The 18,937-nt window shown below is 40.1% G+C and overlaps 2 protein-coding genes across 2 annotated transcripts in view; one reads left to right on the top strand and one right to left on the bottom strand.

The window, feature by feature from the left end:
- LOC117797179 (mucin-1) overlaps positions 1–18,937 on the bottom strand; it is an 88,910-nt gene that overhangs the window by 45,440 nt on the left and 24,533 nt on the right. Inside the window, exons 2-6 of the mRNA XM_034648281.1 lie at positions 15,675–15,984; positions 14,024–15,589; positions 13,446–13,942; positions 6,284–6,372; positions 5,053–5,194 (exon numbers count right to left, since the gene is read on the bottom strand). Coding sequence (XP_034504172.1) covers positions 14,106–15,589; positions 15,675–15,984 — 1,794 coding nt within the window. The 3' untranslated portion in view covers positions 5,053–5,194; positions 6,284–6,372; positions 13,446–13,942; positions 14,024–14,105. The remainder of the gene's footprint in view (positions 1–5,052; positions 5,195–6,283; positions 6,373–13,445; positions 13,943–14,023; positions 15,590–15,674; positions 15,985–18,937) is intronic.
- Positions 15,347–17,637, top strand: TPBG (trophoblast glycoprotein). The gene has a single exon (XM_002916300.4). The coding sequence runs from the start codon at positions 15,382–15,384 to the stop codon at positions 16,639–16,641; it is 1,260 nt and encodes a 419-aa protein (XP_002916346.2). The 5' UTR covers positions 15,347–15,381; the 3' UTR covers positions 16,642–17,637.

Consider the following 18,937-nt stretch of genomic DNA (forward strand, 5'->3'; position numbering starts at 1 on the left):
TGGAAGGAGCCGAGATGCCCTTCAACAGATGACTGGATTAAGAAGCTGTGGTCCATATATACAATGGAATATTACTCAGCTATCAGAAAGAACGAGTTCTCAACATTTGCTGCAACATGGACGGCACTGGAGGAGATAATGCTAAGTGAAATAAGTCAAGCAGAGAAAGACATATGAGAAATCATATGATTTCTCTCATCTATGGAACGTAAGATCTAGGATAATCGTTAGCGGAAGAAAGGGATAAAGAAAGGGGGGGAATCAGAAGGGGGAATGAAACATGAGAGACTATGGACTATGAGAAACAAACTGAGGACTTCAGAGGGGAGGGGGTGGGGGAATGGGATAGACTGGTGATGGGTAGTAAGGAGGGCACGTATTGCATGGTACACTGGGTGTTATACGCAACTAATGGAGTATCGAACTTTACATCGGAATCCGGGGATGTACTGTATGGTGACTAACATAATATAATAAAAAATCATTTAAAAAAAATTTACTTGCTTTTTTATGATTCTTGAAGTCTTACATTGCTGTCTTCTCATTTGAAGACGCAGTCACCTCCTCTAGTCTTTACTGACTGGCTTCAGGAAGTAGATACCTATACTGGTCACATTCCAGCTGGGAAGTCTGAAGGTTTTTTCTCAGATGTCTTCTATGAATGTGCCCACCCCACACGTGTTATTCCCTCCTTGGGGATTTTTTAATATTCTCTGTCCTCTCTTGATCCTGCAAAACTGTATTAGGTGCTGACAGTCTCCTACTTGTTTTCCCTAGAGTGGTGCCTTGAAATGCTCAAGTTTGTGAGCATTCTCCGGATCTCACAGAGTCAGGCTGGCTTTCTGCACTTAGTTGTCTACAAAGGTTTTTTTTTTTTTTTTTTTTTGCTGTCTAGGAAGCATGTGCTTAGAGTTGGCCTGGGGGAGGGTGGGAGGTGATAAGAGAGTATGGGTGAGATGGAGTTATCTGTAGGTCAGTAGTGGGGGTCTACAGGCAAGATGTTCTCAGTGGCTTTTGGGTAGGCTTCTGAGGGAGTTCGCAAGTCAGTTAATAGGAAAAAGTGGTTAATGATATTCCTTTAATGAGGTTGGATCCCTGGCTGCTGTGTTCCCAGCCTCTGTCAACCCTCAGTCTTGCTGTTCACTTCAGTAGTTTAGGTGAGATGAGAAAAAGGTGTGCCTCTTGAGCAACACCCTGCATGGCTAGGGAAGCTGGGCACTCACTCACATGCTCCCACTTTCCCCCATGAGAGAAATCATAGGCCCATTGGATCTGTCCTGGCATGGAGTCACGCCACTTTGGGGGAAGGTTGACACGGGCAAAGTGAAACTCTTCTTGTTTCCCTCTTTAATACATCTATTATTAGATGTCTTTGATTCCAGTTATGTGCTAGAACTTCTCTGCTAGATGCCCAGAAATGTACTCTTGTCCAAGGATGGTGGCCAAAATTGATGTTCCATGGAGGGATGAATGCTTATTCTGCCATCTTTGATATCACCTTGTAGTTTTCAGCATATCTCAAATTTGTTAGATTTATTTCTTTTGTCAAATTTATTTCTAAATATTTTATTCACTTTGATGATATTTTAAGTCAAATTGTTCAATTAATTTCATTTTTCAGAGAGTTCATTGCTAATATGTGGATATAAAATTGATTTTTCTATCCTGCAGTGTTATTGAACTCTTTTATTACCACTAATAATTGGGTTTTTTTATTTTGTTTTGTTTTGGGGGGGGTGTTTTGGTGGATTTTGTAGGATTTTCTATATAGAAAATATCATGTCATCACGAATAGAAAGTTTTTCTTCTTTCTTCCCCGTCTGGATGCTTTTAATTTTCTTGCCTAATTACCTCAGCTAAAACCTCCAATGCAATATTAAGTAGAAGTGGTGAGAGCAGATATCCTTGTGTTAATACTATCTTTACAGGGAAACTATTCAGTCCTTTACCATTAAATGTGATGTTAGCTCTGGATTTTTTGTAGATGCCCTCCATCTAGTTGAGGAAGTTCCCTTATATTCCTAGTGGATAGTGTGTTTTTATCACAAAGAAGTATTGAATTTTGTTAAATGCTTTTTCTGCATCAATTAGGTTGGTCTTTTTTTTTTTTTTTTTGATCCTACTGATATGATGTATTACGTTAATTGCTTTTCAGATATTAAGCCAACCTTGTATTCCTGGGACTCAATTCCAGGACCCTGGGATCATGACCTGAGTCGAAGGCAGATGCTTAACCAACTGAGCCACCCAGGCGCCCCTGTATCTTTATTTTTATTCACCCTAAAATAATTTCTAATTTTTCTTTTGACTTCTTCATTGACCCATTGGTTATTTAGTTATATAGTGTCTAATTTTCTCATTATTTGTGAATATCCCAAAATTCTTTTTGTTATTAATCTCTAATTTCTCTCCATTGTGATCAGAGAAATATTTTCTACATTTTAAAACCTTTTACATTTATTGAGGCTTGTTTTAAAGTCTAGCATGTGGTTTACCCTGGAGAATGTTCCATGTACTCAGACAAATGTGTATTCTGCTGTTGTTACATAGAACACTCTATATATGTCTGTTAGGTCTATTTTGCATATACTATTCAAGTTTTCTATTTCTTTTGTTGATATTCTGGTCAGATGTTCTATTCATTATTGAAAGGGGTATTAAATTCTTCAATTATTACTGTCAGGTTTTCTATTTTTCCTTTCAATTTGTTTGTTTTTGCTTCATGTATTTTGGGGCTCCACTATTAAGTACATACACGTTTACAAATATAATGTCCTGGTAGATTGACCCTTTCATAATTACAAAATGCCCTTTTAATATCTAGTAACATTTCTCATTTTAGTCTACTGTGTTTGATATTTATATTATATTATATTATATTATATTATATTATATTATATTATATTATATTACATTATTGTAGCCTGTGGTTGCTGTTTACATGATATACCTTTTTCCATTCTTTTACTTTCAATCTATTCGTTTCTTTGAAGGTAAGTGCTTCTTCTGTGGACAGCATATAGTTGGAGCATGTTTTCTTACCCAGTCTGACAATCTCTGCCTTTTGATTGGATTATTTAACCCATCCATATTTAATGTTATAATTGATATAATTGTATTTATGCCTGTTATTTTAGTTTTTAAATTTTTACTTTCTATTGTCTCATGCCTTTGTTTCTATTCCCCCTATTGCCTTCTTTTGCATTAAATAAATATTTTTTTGGAGTTATGCTTTAATTGCTGTAATTACTTTTTCACAATTTTAAAAGTACTTCATCAGTAATTACTCTAGGGATTACTATATACATCTTATCAGAATATACTTTAGATTTATACAAACTTAATTACAGTGTGATACAGAAACCTTATTTCTGTTCAACTCTATTCTCTCTTTCTCCCTTTTGGACTATCATTGTTATGCATATATTTTACCAATCTACCAATATATTGTTATACTTATTACTTTGTATAATTTTATGTCTATTAAACAAGCTGAGTAAAGAAAAGAAAACAAGTTTAAATTTACAGAATTTGTTATATTAACCTTATTATTTACTCTTTTCGGTTCTCTACATATGTTCCACAGATTCAAGTTACCATCAAGTGTCATTTCCTTAGCCCAAAAACACTTTGCTAACACTTACCTTCTTTATACTATTGTTGGCAAATATATTGTATTTCTATATGTTCTGGTCCAATCATACAATTATATGTATCGCATTTGTTTTAAATCAGTTAAGAGAAGAAATAAAAGGCATACATTTATACTACCTTTTATAATTAAAATAAATTATTTTCTTTATTTAATAAAGTTTTAAATTAACTAAATATTATGGGGGCTTTCTTCTGCCCCCCCAATCAAATTCACATGCTGAAGCCCTAACCCTCAATGTGATAGTGTTAGGAGGTAAGCCATTTGAGAAGTAATTAGTTTAGATGAGGTCATGAGGGTGGATCCCCATGATGACATTAGTGCCCTTGAAAGAGGAAGAGCTTTCTCTCTGCCTGTACACAGACAGACCTATAGAGATGGTTGCTACCTACAAGCCAAGATAAGAAGACTCAGCACGTAACCCACTCTGGCAACACCTTGATCTTAGACTTCCCAAGCTCTAGAACTGTGAGAAGCAAATTTATATTCTTTAAGTCACCTAATCTATGATATTTTGTTATGGCAGTCTGAGCTGACTAAGACATTAAATTAATGAATTCAAGCAGGGGTAGTTTTTGAGGTCAGTCTCTGAAATGTGTTTTGACCTTGGGGGGGTTCTTCTTAGCTCTCTCTTTTACTGACTCTCTCTAGTGAACTAGCTGGCCTATGATTCTGTTTGTTGTTCTTCATTAAGAGGAGCTATTGTTTTTGAGTGCCCTTAATTTAAAAAATAAAGTGCTAATTTCTTCAATACATACAAATCAATTAGAAAAAGAAAAAAAATCCATTGGAACAAAATGGGCAAAATATATGAACATATGGATTTAAAAAGGAAATATTTGTGGTTTTTAAACATATAAATAAATTGTCAGCCTCACTTATAATTAAACAAAAATACAAATTAGAGCTATACAAAGATTACATTTTCATGTGCGAGGTTGGCAGGGATAAAAAAATGATAACACAGTCCCAACATCGTTAGTGAGAATATAAATTGTTATAATAATCTCTGAACAGTGCTTTGACAATACCTATCAAAATCACAAAAGTCCATATCCTTAAACCACTTCTAAGGATTTACCCTAGAGATACACTGGCAAATGTGAAAGATGATATATATACTCATTAGTCATTGCTGCACTGTTTGTAATAGCAAAGAGCAGAAAACCTTGTAATACGGGGTTGTTTAAATAAATTATGTCACATCAGTTTGTGGTAGATTGCACAATAGCCCCATTTCATTAGAGCCTCCTCCATATAAGCCCTTTACTGTGTCATTTGTAGCGCTCCCTACTGTGGATTCGGTTCAATTCCCTGCTCTCTGGCCTTAGCACATGATTTGCTTTGGCTGATACCATATTGACAGACGTGATGCCAACGGTATTTTGAAAAGGACTTACCTGGCTTAGGCTTGCCTTCTTTTGTGCTTCTACAGTTGTCAAGAGAAGAACATGCCTAGGCTGTTCCACTCATCTTGGGAGGCAGGTAATAGCCATTTGGAGATGAACTGTCTTCAAATAAGGTGTCTCAGTCAGGCCCAGCCTAGAGTAGAGCACACCAGTCAATTTCTAGAAGCACAAACAAGCCCAGATTAACAAGAGTTTACCAACCAAGTCCAACTCAGGTTATCCAATCCTGCAGGTGCATATGCTATACGTATAAAGAATTGTTTCAAGCCACTGAATTTTGAGATGGTTTATTACACAGCAATAGATAGCTAAAAGACTGTGCAATGGATACCATCTACCCATAAAAGAGTTCTTTATTATAGTAATAGGAATAGTTTCTGACATTTATGGTTCAGTTAAATTAAGTGCAGAACAATGTGAAGCATTCAATCATTTGTGAAAATAAATTTGCATACATGTGCATAAGATATGACTAGAAGGAGACACAAGAAAAGCTGATAAAAGTTGTTTGCCTGTGGGAAGGTTAACTAGATAGCTGAGGGACAGAAGGAGTGGAAAGAGACTTTCCCTTGTATACTTTTTGTTACTTTTTAATTTTCAACTGTTTAAATGAATTACATATGTTAAAAAATAAATTATTTTTATTTTTACTTTTTAATTTTTTTAAATTTTTTTTATTTTTTTAAGATTTTTTTATTTATTTATTCGACAGAGATAGAGACAGCCAGCGAAAGAGGGAACANTAAATTTTTTTTATTTTTTTAAGATTTTTTTATTTATTTATTCGACAGAGATAGAGACAGCCAGCGAAAGAGGGAACACAAGCAGGGGGAGTGGGAGAGGAAGAAGCAAGCTCCCAGCGGAGGAGCCTCATGTGGGGCTCGATCCCANCTTTTTAATTTTTTTTAAATATTTTATTTATTTATGTGACAGAGAGACAGCCAGTGAGAGAGGGAACACAAGCCAGGGGGAGTGGGAGAGGAAGAAGCAGGCTCCCAGTGGAGAAGCCCGATGTGGGACTCGATCCCGGAAGCCAGGATCACACCCTAAGCCAAAGGCAGCTGCCTAACGACTGCACTACCCAGGCGCCCCCAATGAAATTATTTTTAAAAACTCAGGTTATTCCTGGTGCTCCAAAGTCTTCTAGCAACTAATAGAGTAGAAAAAAAATTCTGAAATCATTTGATTTTTCCTCCTTTAAAAATGCCATTTTTTTACTTACGTGATTGTGGGATTCTTTTCCCTTAAATCGGGAGTTTCAGCAGTATTCGTCTAGTTGCGCAGCTCTAGTTCATTATTATTTCTTGATAGCTAGAATATAAATGTAAAGAACTCTTAATTAAAACTCAATCCCATAATCTGGGTGGCTCAGTCAGTTAAGCCTTGGACTCTTGATTTCGGCTCAGGTCATGATCTCAGGGTCATGGGATGGAGCACTGCATCCAGCTCCATGGTGAGCGTGAAACCTGCTTGAGATTCTCCTCCCTCTCCCTCTGTGCCTCCCCGCACTCACACACTCTCTCTCTCAGTCTCTTTCTCAAATAAATAAATAAATCTTAAAAAAAAAACAAAAACAAAAAAACTCAATCTCGTGAAAACAAACAGCCCAATTTAGAAAATGGACAAATGAACTGATCAGACATTTCAAGAAAGAAGATATACAAGTGGCAAAGGAGAACATTAAAAGGAGCTAATATCACTGACCGATGAAAAGCAAAATGAGATACTACTACACACCTTTTGGAATCTCTAGAATTATAGTCTAACCATGTCAAGTGTTAGAAAAATGTGGACCAACTGGAAATCTTCACTGCTGGTGGTAATGTAAAATAGTATAACCCCTTTGGAAACCTGTTTGGCAATTCCTGAAAAGTTAAAAATGAATCTACCATATGATTTAACCATTCCATCTCTTGTTATTTACCCAAGAGAAATGAAAGCATATGTCCACACAAAGACTTGAACATGATTTTTTATCAGAGCTTTATACGTGATAGCCCCAAACTGGAAACAGACCGAATATTCATCAACAGGTAAAGGAATAAACAAAATATCCTATATCCATACCATGAAATACTACTCAGTTAAAAAAAGGGGGGGAGGGGAATGAATTATTGATACTCATAACAACATGAAGCTCAAATTCAGTATGCAAGTGAAAGAAGCCAGGTAAAAGAGAGTACATCCTGTATGATTTCATTTATATAAAATTCCAGAAAATTCAAACTAATCTATAGTGATAGAAATGAAATCAATAGTTGCATGGGGATGGGTTTGGGTGGAGGTAATGTGAGATGGAGGGATTATTAAAGGTCATGAGAAAACTTTTGAGGGTGATAAATACGTTCATTTTCCTTATTCAAGTGTGTCAAAACTTACCAAGGTTTGTACTTTAATTATATGCAAAAGAAAATTGAAAAAGAAGCCAAAAGTTAGGATTTGTAAAGCTGAGCAGTAACTACACAGATTTTTGTTACACTATGTTTTCTATCTTTAATAACAAGATATTTACATTCAATTAAAAAGGAAAACTAGATTTCCCATACTTCTGATAATTGATTTAATAAACTAGTGGAAACAATAAGTTTTCATGAAAACAGGGCCCTTGTCTGTTTTATTCACCACTGCATTCTCAGTTCTCAGTTCAGTGACTAGAAGTACTCATCATACACTTTAAAATTATTTATCTAATAAATTATGATTAAATTCAGTTTATTCATAACTACTGGTTATTTTCTTATTTTAAAGAAGCTTCCAGTTCCTTATGGTAAAGCTTGGAAATTATGGAACAATTTTAGAGTGATTGCCCATACTGTGGTGTGCAGTTGATGAGATTATCAGAAAACTCTATTATCTATCTATGATCTATCTATCTATATCTATATATCCTATAAATGTTTGCATTCAGGCAGCTTGTACCCACAAAGTTCTATTGGTTGCTTACAGGTGGCACCCTGATTATTGAACACTTGTTAGTCTGTATTTGCATGCACCATACTGATTGTAAACTATTTTGAATATCATCCCTTCACAAATGTTGTCACATCAATATTCTTGGGTTCAAGTACTTCTTGATGCTACACAACCCTCCAAAAGGTTTTTTTTTTCGAGTTCAGCACAGGCAGGCTTTGGCACGTACTCTGCACCCAGTTCCTTTATTCTACCATCATCCACACTGCTCAGGCCATAAAATTTGACACTGGTTTGATTTTGTCTCCCTAGCTAAACTCTTAACTTCCTTTCCCCCCCTCCCCACTGCCAAGGTGAGGTGATAAATCTCTATTCCAAAATACACAATATATTTAGCCCTCTCTTCTTGGGCTTTTATATGGGGATCTAAACTAAATCTGATACATATTTACTTACTGACTTCAAATATTTCAAGCAGTTCTAGCAGGCAACTTATTAACCTATGTACTTTAGCTCACTGAATAAGACTTATAAAATACATTAGAGGAGCTTGGGTCGTGTACCCAAGCTTTGGCCCAAGTCCGTCTGCTGAACCTCTGCCATGGACATGCGATAGATTGTCAATTTGCCAGGATTTGAAATTTTCAAGGAGACTTTCTGGCTTTGGAGGTGGCTCTGTTTGGAAGACAAAGTAAGTATCACAAAAAAGGCACATTAATAAACATTTATTGAACTGTATTAAATTTAATTGAAATTAATCGAATTTGGATGATGGCTACAATTGCAACTGCTCCCATTTCTTGACTGAATTCCAGTTTTGGTTTAGAACCCAGGTTGGGCAAGGACTAGAGGAAATGGAAAAACTTCAATGTCACCTTCAAAGTTGAATTATTTTACATTAGAAAAAGAGTATTAGGTAATACCATTGATTTAAATATCATAAATTCCTTTGAAAAAAAAATTCAACCAAATAAGGTAGATTTTTCTTTAAACAAAGTTCACTATTTTATTTTTTACTATAGGTATTTTTCCACTTTTCTTACAGCCAAATTTGACTCTTCATTCTAGAATTATTAGAATTTCTCCTGGAAATCACTGAAAATATAGAAATTAAGCATTATAATTTTTAGAAGGATAAATGTCTGTATTCCCACCTCCATACTGAATAAGTCACCACAACTTAGAGTCTAGCTCTTAAATACCTGTATAGGTTGCTTTTAACCCTTTTAAAACTAATGTTTCCTTTTTAAAACAAATATTTTATGAAACCCCCTCTTTACATAAAATTTACCTTCACACATAAATTTTAAGTATATACTATATTAACTATAATATAAAGGAGAAATAAAAGGAGAATAATTAAATACTAAATAATATTAATAACCTATAAATGTTTGGGCATAACTATATTAGAAGACCTAAGGCGGTGGTAATTTACTTCCACCCATTTATAAATAGGTTAGTATTTAAGAGAAAATAGATCAATATTCAAATAAACAGTGAAAATAATTTTCCTTTATATTAGACATTTTGAAGTAAGATTCACTGTGGATGCAATAACTACAAATGCTAACTGATACAGTTTGGGTTGTATTGGTGATTCAAATAGCATGAGTGGCAGAGCTGTCAGAAATAAAATTTTGTAAAGTTCTAAACAAAGCAATACATATTCTTCCTTCAATGAACTTGACTGCTGCATCCCTGGGAAATTCAGTATATATATTTTACTTAATTTATTTAGCTTTACTTAATTTATTTAATTTAGCTTTACTTAGACTTTTACTTAATTTACCTTCTTTATATATCTTAGATAAGAAGCCCATTTCTTTCTAAAGTGATTTGAAATCAGCTCACGAAAAGCGTTTTATTTTCTTTCATTAACGATTAAAATTTTTTTTTTCCTTGAGTGGATATATACATTCATTGTTCATTGTTTGGTTTTGAGCGTTGGTTCATGGTTTTATGACATATGTGCTTGATGTTATTCACCAATACTTGATTTTGCTTCAGATATTTTTCAAATTTGATAATATTTACCTTTATCAATTATTTTGCTAATTTAAGGCAGAGACCAAAAAGAAGAAGTCTTTTCTTTTTTTTCTTTTTTTAAAGATCCCATTCATTTACTTGACAGAGACAGAGACAGCCAGCCAGAGAGGGAACACAGCAGGGGGAGTGGGAGAGGAAGAAGCAAGCTTCCAGCAGAGGAGCCTGATGTGGGGCTCGATCCCACAACGCCGGGATCACGCCCCGAGCCGAAGGCAGATGCTCAACCGNATGACATATGTGCTTGATGTTATTCACCAATACTTGATTTTGCTTCAGATATTTTTCAAATTTGATAATATTTACCTTTATCAATTATTTTGCTAATTTAAGGCAGAGACCAAAAAGAAGAAGTCTTTTCTTTTTTTTCTTTTTTTAAAGATCCCATTCATTTACTTGACAGAGACAGAGACAGCCAGCCAGAGAGGGAACACAGCAGGGGGAGTGGGAGAGGAAGAAGCAAGCTTCCAGCAGAGGAGCCTGATGTGGGGCTCGATCCCACAACGCCGGGATCACGCCCCGAGCCGAAGGCAGATGCTCAACCGCTGTGCCACCCAGGCGCCCCCAAAATGAAAAAGTCTTAAACAATATTGATGTTTGTCCATGCTGGACTACTTGGCTTCCCTCTGCCTCATGAGGGTGGCCATAATCAATCATCTTTTTTTTTTTTTTAACATACACATTCTTCCTTGCCTTCCTAGGACTTAACAGCAATATTTCAACAACTTACTAATGACTTTCTCTGGGGTCATTAGAAGAAAAGTGGATCTTGTAGAAACAATCTTAATAAATGATAGTAACAGAGACATTGTCCTAGAGGCTACAAAGTGACCTATTGAAATACACTAAATTGGTTCTTCTCCATTAGGACATTCAGATCCTCCTTTTATTTCCTTTTGGAGTGAAAGAATGGGGAACAATTATGCTCTGAAATCCTCTGTCCTGCTCTAGAGAATGGAAATAGCACCTCAACGCAAAAATTTTTCAAGCTGTCAGGAGTAAGGCAAGTACGATAATTTAAAACCATTAAATGCTTATGACAATCAAAATAGAATGGATCCTAGTAAGCTTTTCTCAGCTGAAGGAAACTTCCTTAAAAAGTAGTTACTGATCTAAATGTCTTTCAATAAGGCAATTAAACAAAATGCGGTATAACAATTCAAAGCATGGAATAAACCTGTATAGATGGATATAGAATGATATATGGTTGTCCTAAAATTAGAAAATTTATGAATAACATATATACTATGATCCCATTCATATAAAAATAGCAGAAACAGAGGTAAAATATATATGAGAGAGATTAGAAAGGTACACACATGTCAAATTGCAGTCATTGCTGTACATTGAAAGCTTTAGTTTCTGTGTCTATTTCTTCCACCCAGTTATGAGCTCCTTGATTGCCAAATCAAACAAGGGATGCCCAGTTAAATTAGAATTTCAAGTATACAGTGGATTTTTTTTTAGTATAAGTACATCTCAAATATTACATAAGACATACTTATACTAAAAAATTATTATTTATCTGAAACTCAAATTTAACTGGATGCCTTGTATTTTTTTATTTGCTAATTCTGGCAATTCTACTTTAAGGAGACCATAAACTCTTCATCCTGGTACTCCTATCATTAGCATACTTAAAGATATATAGTGGTTGCATAATAAATCCTGACAGGGAGAGTAATTCAAGAGAGCACAATAACAGGCAATTTTGCTAAGTGTGTTACATATATTATCTCAATTCTAATGGAAATGCCATAAAGTTTTATTAGTGGCCCTATTTTACAGAATAAGAAACAGAGGTATACAAAAGTCACACAGTAAATGAGGGAGCCAGAAATGACCCCACGTTTCTGGGTCCTGATTCAACAGCCATAACCAACTGCCAGCTGCCGGGAGGAAAAGGGAGAAAAGGGGAAAGAGAACCAGGGGTGAGGCTTTTGTTCTGCCTAAGTGCAGCTGAGCAGGACTGCACAGACTCCTTAACCTTGCTAGAGGTGGAATGTGGGGTGTGTAGGAGAGACAGACAAATCTGGGCCTGGTCCCCGTATCCATCACTCATTCAAACAAGTTACATAATTTATTTTGACCTCAATTTTCTTGTCTGTACAACAGGATTACCAGGACCTACCTGACTACGGACACGATGAGTACAGGAGATAATTTCTACAAAGTGATCAGCACAGGCCTTAGCCAGTGAAAGAACACTCAGTCAGTGCTAGTTATTATTGGCCCAGAACCCCAGTTTTTTCATTTGTAAAACAGAATAACATCAATAACAAGACAGTAGCACTAATGATATCGATATTGCCAAATTGATTTGAGGATCAGATGAGAAATAAATACTATCTTTCTAAATTCTGAAGTGCTTCTCTTTGTCCTTGCGTACTTGCTCTTTAGATCAGAACGAGAATTAATACTGTGTCAAAGCATTACTACAATTTTTCCCCTGAGTAATTAATTTTGTTTTAAAAATTATCATACTGTGAAATCGACTCTTTGGTGTATAAACTTTTATGAATTTTAACCCATATAGATTTATGTAACCACTACCACAGTACGGATACAGAACATGACTACAGCTTTTGAGATTCTTTTTTCAAAGTGTTTCATATTCTTGTTGCAAAACACTTTTAAAAATAAAAACTTAGATAACCATGGAGATACAAATTAACAAAACTGGCCTTTTGTACAAATCTCTGCAGTCCCCAACCCCTCTAAGTCTTGTGTGGGCCATTTTCGCTGTTGACTCTGCAGACTATCTTTCCACAAAACTAATCAGGAATCGGCTTGAGAGCTGGGGCATTTTTCAAGTTAAAGGCCCATGTCACAGACACAAACTTCAGCATTCCTTATTTCTTCCTTTTTTTTTTTTTTTTTAAAGTTTTTTTTTTTTTTTTTATTCTACAAGGAAAAGAAAAGGCGNGGAACACAAGCAGGGGGAGTGGGAGAGGAAAAAGCAGGCTCACAGCAGAGGAGCCTGACGTGGGGCTCGATCCCATAACGCCGGGATCACGCCCTGAGCCGAAGGCAGACGCTTAACCGCTGTGCCACCCAGGCGCCCCGGCGCCCCTATTTCTTCCTTTTTTATATTACCTTCCAGAACTTAATTTTCCCAACTATTTCCTCTATTTGCCATTTTTTTCTCACAAATGAAGAGAATTTTCAAATGAAGGCCTGGAATACCAGCACCTTCTCACCCTTTCAGGAAGATTATCGGGGATACAGTTATTGAGAGAGCAACGGTGGTGGAGCCTTCAGGACCCTAACCTCTCCGATATAACAGTTCCTCCAGGTAAATTATCCATCTATCCCTTCCCCAACTCCATCCTCTCCACCTCCCCAGCACCCGGGATCCCCTGGTAGGATAGACTTCTGGACCAAACTTCGGTCCTCCAAGAGCGGCCACCTCCCATCCCCCACCGCACCTCCTGGGTTTTCCCAATTTAAGTAACTTGCACTGGCACACCGCTGCTGCATTCGCTCTTCTGGGTGACTCAAGTCATTGCTATTTGCCTTTTCTTTCTAGGACGCTTTGGCTGCTGTGTTCTTCCCTCTGCTTTTAATTTGGGGAGGAAAAAAGCTAATGAATCAAAAACGAATCTCTTTTCCACTAATCCTTTTATCCAGCTCCCCTCCCCCCATTAAAGTTGGCTCTCTCCGTTCTCAAGTTCCGTAACTATCCAAGAAGTGCGGGGGCGGGGCAGGTGGGGACGCATAATTACACCCAAACCTCAAGTCGGCATGTAAGGAATCACTTTGGTGGGAAGATATTCTGAAGCTCCCCTGGAGCTTGCTGAGCGTTGTGCTGCTGCCGCTGTACATTTTCTGCTAATTTCTTGATGCTGCTGCTTTGCGTTGCTCTGTCACGCCCTAGGTGCCCCCAGGAGGGTGAATTCCACGAGATTCACAAGCGGTTTTTTTCCTGTCCAAGGTAAATACAGGAGGCAAAATGAGGAACCACCAAAGGATACAGGGGAGGGGGGAGAGAAAGGGAATCCCTCACCTTTTCCGGCACGTTCCTTGTTCGTTTCCACCAGGAGGAGGCGCGCGGCCCAGTTCCCCCCAGTCTCCTTTCTTAAATCCCCCTACTGAGGGCTGCCAAGGTTGGCCGCGCGGCGGGAGAAATCCCTCCGGCAGGCCTGGCTCTCCCCCGCCCCCCGGGTTGGTTTTTCCCAGCGGCGGAGGTTGGGCCAGGGGCTGGGGTGCGAGGAGAGTCGGGGTGCGAGGAGAGTCGGCGCCCGCAGCGCGGAGCCGAGAAGTCGCCGAGACTCTGGTGGGACTGAGTTGTCTCCGGAGGTGACGGGCGCGGAGGTGAGCGGTGGGGAGCGAGCGGCGAAGGCGAAACCCCGGAGGCCGCGCTGGGCCCCTTCCCATCCTCTGGAGGAAGGGAAGCGTAGGTTCAGGGTCCCACAGCCGCTTTGTTCGCGGCCTCTCCGCTCTTCTTTGGAGATGACTTGAACCCCCTCTGGGATCCGAGGGGCTCGCGGGGGCGCGGGGCCGGGGGCCGGGGGCCGACAGCTGTTAAGGTTCTCCACTTCCTGCCAATCCGGGAAGGTACCGAAAGAGATCAAAGGACCCCTGTAACCTGAAACTTCCCTCCCATCCAAACCTGGACCGGGAGAGGTCCGGGCGGGGGCGGAGACCCCGGAAGGCAGGTCGCCGGCGGAGGCGGTGGGGGAAGCAGCTGGGAGAGCGAGAAGTTTGGTCGGGAAGGCGCTGGGGATCAAGCGGGAAGTTAGACTCGGGGGACGAATGTGATCGGGAAAGGAGGAGGGCGGGAGGCTGGAAGGGTATATATAGTGTGGGCCTGGCAGAAGGCAGACTTTCACGCTGGGTGTCTCGGGACGCGCGCCCCTCTCCCGGGTAAGGATGTGCATGGGCTGGGGGAGGCGAAACCTGGACGGGCTTTCGGAGGGAGGTCTTGGGGACCAAGGGGGACGACTTGGCTTGGAGAGTCCGGTTCCCGCACTCGGGGAGCTGCGGCCGCCGCCGCTCCTCACGCTTCCCTCCCGCCTGTCCCAGGTCCCGGAACGGATCGAGCGTGAGGCGCCAACAAAAGAGGAGAGGAGGTGCCACCCGGGGGCGGCGGCAGGAAGAGGAGCGGGAGGAGGAGCGCAGAGCTGAGAGTCCCGACCCGCCGTGCGTACTTTCTGGAGGGAAGGGGCGGGGGAATCGACCCCGGGAGGGGAACGCCCGGTGGCGAGGGGTTTAGCCAAGTTCCGGCTGCGGCGTCCCTCCTCCGCTCCCACGAGAGGAAAGTTTTCTCCAGACGCTTCCGGCCGGCCCGCGCCCTCCGGACCCAGTTCCCAAGCTTTCGGAGCGGGCGCCGTCCCAGCCCGGCTCCGGGAAAGCCGTGCCGCGATGCCTGGGGGGTGCTCCCGGGGCCCCGCCGCCGGGGACGGGCGGCTGCGGCTGGCGCGGCTGGCGCTGATCCTCCTGGGCTGGGTGTCCTCGTCCTCTCTCACCTCCTCGGCGCCTTCCACCTCCTCCGCGTCGTTCCTGGCCTCCGCGGTGTCCGCCCAGCCCCCGCTGCCGGGCCCATGCCCCCAGCCTTGCGAGTGCTCCGAGGCTGCGCGCACTGTGAAGTGCGTTAACCGCAACCTGACCGAGGTGCCCGCGGACCTGCCCCCCTACGTGCGCAACCTCTTCCTCACCGGCAATCAGCTGGCGGTGCTCCCCGCCGGTGCCTTCGCCCGCCGGCCGCCGCTGGCCGACCTGGCCACGCTCAACCTCAGCGGCAGCAGCCTGGAGAAGGTGTGCGCTGGCGCCTTCGAGCATCTGCCCAGCCTGCGCCAGCTCGACCTCAGCCACAACCCGCTGGTCAACCTCAGCGCCTTCGCCTTCTCGGGCAGCAACGCCAGCTTCTCGGCCCCCAGCCCCCTGGTGGAACTGATGCTGAACCACATCGTGCCCCCTGACGACGGGCTGCGGAACCGGAGCTTCGAGGGTATGGTGGCGGCCGCCCTACGAGCAGGCCAAGCGCTTCGCGGGCTCCAGCGTCTGGAACTCGCCAGCAACCACTTCCTCTACTTGCCGCGGGACGTACTAGCCCAACTTCCCGGCCTCAGGCACCTGGACCTGCACAACAACTCGCTGGTGAGCCTCACCTACGTGTCCTTCCGCAACCTGACACACCTAGAAAGCCTCCACCTGGAGGACAACGCCCTCAAGGTCCTTCACAATGGCACCCTGGAGGAGTTGCAGAGCCTGCCCCACGTCAGGGTCTTCCTGGACGACAATCCCTGGGTCTGCGACTGTCACATGGCAGACATGGTGGCCTGGCTCAAGGAAACAGAGGTAGTGCAGGGCAAAGCCAGGCTCACCTGTGCATTCCCGGAAAAAATGAGGAATCGGGCCCTCTTGGAACTCAACAGCTCCCACTTGGACTGTGACCCTATCCTCCCTCCATCCCTGCAAACTTCCTATGTCTTCCTAGGTATTGTTTTAGCCCTGATAGGCGCCATTTTCCTACTGGTTTTGTATTTGAACCGCAAAGGGATAAAAAAGTGGATGCATAACATCAGAGATGCCTGCAGGGATCACATGGAAGGGTATCACTACAGATACGAAATCAACGCGGACCCCAGGTTAACAAACCTCAGTTCTAATTCGGATGTCTGAGAAACATTCGAGGACAGAAACAAGGACAGCTGTGCATGAGATGTAGACTTGAGCTTTATTCTGTCCTAGGCTTGCTCCACTTCCACCCTCCACTATGGACACCACTGACCTTGACTGAAAGCAGTGAAGGGAATTTGCTCCCTTGTTATGTGAAGTTTCTTGGTGTGTCTTGTTCATGTAAGACGATGAAAAACTGTGCATAGTGTTTTATCCTTTTCCTTTTCTTGGAACTCAACTCGTGTGGAGGGATTTTTCAGGTTTCAGCATGAACATGGACTCCTGGCTGTCTGTTTCTCTTAGTACAGTTCGAGGTGTAGCCAGTGTACCCACACAGATAGCGTTCAACAAAAGCTGCCTCAACTTTTTTGAGAAAAAATACTTTATTCCTAAATATCAGTTTTATTCTTATGTACCTAAATCGTGGAGAAAATAAATGCATTCCATAAACTGCCTGCAGATCTTAGCAAGCTCTTCAAAGTAACTCCATAGTACACAGGAGCACCTGCATCCGAGAGCATGCTTACATTTTACTGTTCTACGTATTAGAAAAAATAACTTGCAACTTCAGATAACTTCTTTGACAAAGTAAATTACTTTTGTGGTTGCAGTTTATATGAAACTATACTGAAGTTTTTTTATAAACTGCATTGAGATTCAACAGACTAAATTGTCAAGAAAAACTTCAATAAAGGTTCTTAAAAGAATTACAGTTGTGTTCAAGTTTGCTATTTGAAAAAAGGATTAGGGGCAATGATGTCCAATGGTCTTGGTTCTGATGGTAATTGAGGTATTAGTTGTAGCTGAAAACTAAAGTGGAGTAATGTCTTAAATAGATAGACTTTGGAAATAGTTATGAGATAGTGAATCCTTTCAGGATTTAAATAGAGAATTTGAATATCCATGCGCTAGACTTCTCATGGTCCTAAAGTTAATGCTGTTCATGAAACAATTTTGTAAGAGCATTATAAAGTTGGTAAGAAGGGAGAGTTCTGTATGATAAACAGCTCACAGTTCGGAGCTTTTTCGAGGCTAAGTTGTTAGAATGGAACAAAATTATTTACTTCATAAAACTTTCTATATGAAATTGTTCTATGGGTTTTTAGAGTAGAGTATAAAACAAATATAATGCAGATGTTTTAAAATGAAGTGTCTTAACACAATATTCAACATTTCCTAAGATCATAATGTAAATTGGAACTTAGATTTTCTTGAGAATATTAAAAAAAAACCCAACATTTAAAATGGAACATGCGTGATCAATAGTTTATCAGAGATCGTGCTTGTATGTTTAAAAAACTGTCATGACAGGATATGAATTTGAGGAAATAACCAGAGATAAATGTCTATATCCGTAAACAAGTGTCTCAGCAAATCTTAGGTTGTGTTCAGTTCCTGTTTCAGAATTTGGGGATATTTCGATTTTACCTAAGCTCTATATAGTATATACACCTGTGTGAAGAATAAATCACATTTAGGTGTAAATAATAGCAATGCAAAGTTAATCAATTGATACTATCAATAATGGACAAGATTTTCTTTTTTTTTCAGTTTATTATTTGCCAATGAAGCCTAAAAGTAAATTCCATTACTCTCCAAGCTATTATGTAAAAGTAACATTAGCCATTATTGCTTAACATACAGTGTAGGTAAACTTGCATCAATAAGTCTTAGGGCCTTCTTTCACTTTAAATTGATTATGTTCTACAGTGTTTTATATTTGAAATAAAACTTATATTTCCATATTTTTATAAATGAAATAGGATTGCAGTCCTTTAGGTTCTAGAGATCTTTGGCTATTCCTTCTTTGAGTTAAATTGAAAAGTTTTCAAAAGAGGACTAAAAATTTATGAATCTGTTCCTTCTTTAGCCTCTGTGGTCAGAATACGAAGCTTTAACTAGATTAAGTTTCATAAGGCTCATTTTATGAAATATTACAGTATTTATTACTTATAGGAGATATTTCAGATCCTTTAACTAATTACCCGAGGATAGGTTATACATATGGTACTTCATATTCCATGAAACATTTTAAGTGTTCACCAGGAATTCATAAACTGGCTGGCTGCCATTATTTCCTAGGAATGATGAAGATATTAGCCTGCCAAAAATAGTGAAAACATCTAATAAATAAGGGCACTCACACCATCTCAGAAATAAACTGAGAGACTTTGGTAAGTCTGTGATTCTGTGGAAAACAAACTGTAATACTTATAGTCTGTTTAGAAGATTATTTCTTCTTCATCGTATGATAATCTAACAGTTAAAACCTGAGCTCTATCTAAGATCCAGGAGAGCA

This window comes from Ailuropoda melanoleuca, chromosome 19 (genome assembly GCF_002007445.2).
Source record: "Ailuropoda melanoleuca isolate Jingjing chromosome 19, ASM200744v2, whole genome shotgun sequence".
Taxonomy (NCBI): Eukaryota; Metazoa; Chordata; class Mammalia; order Carnivora; family Ursidae; genus Ailuropoda; species Ailuropoda melanoleuca.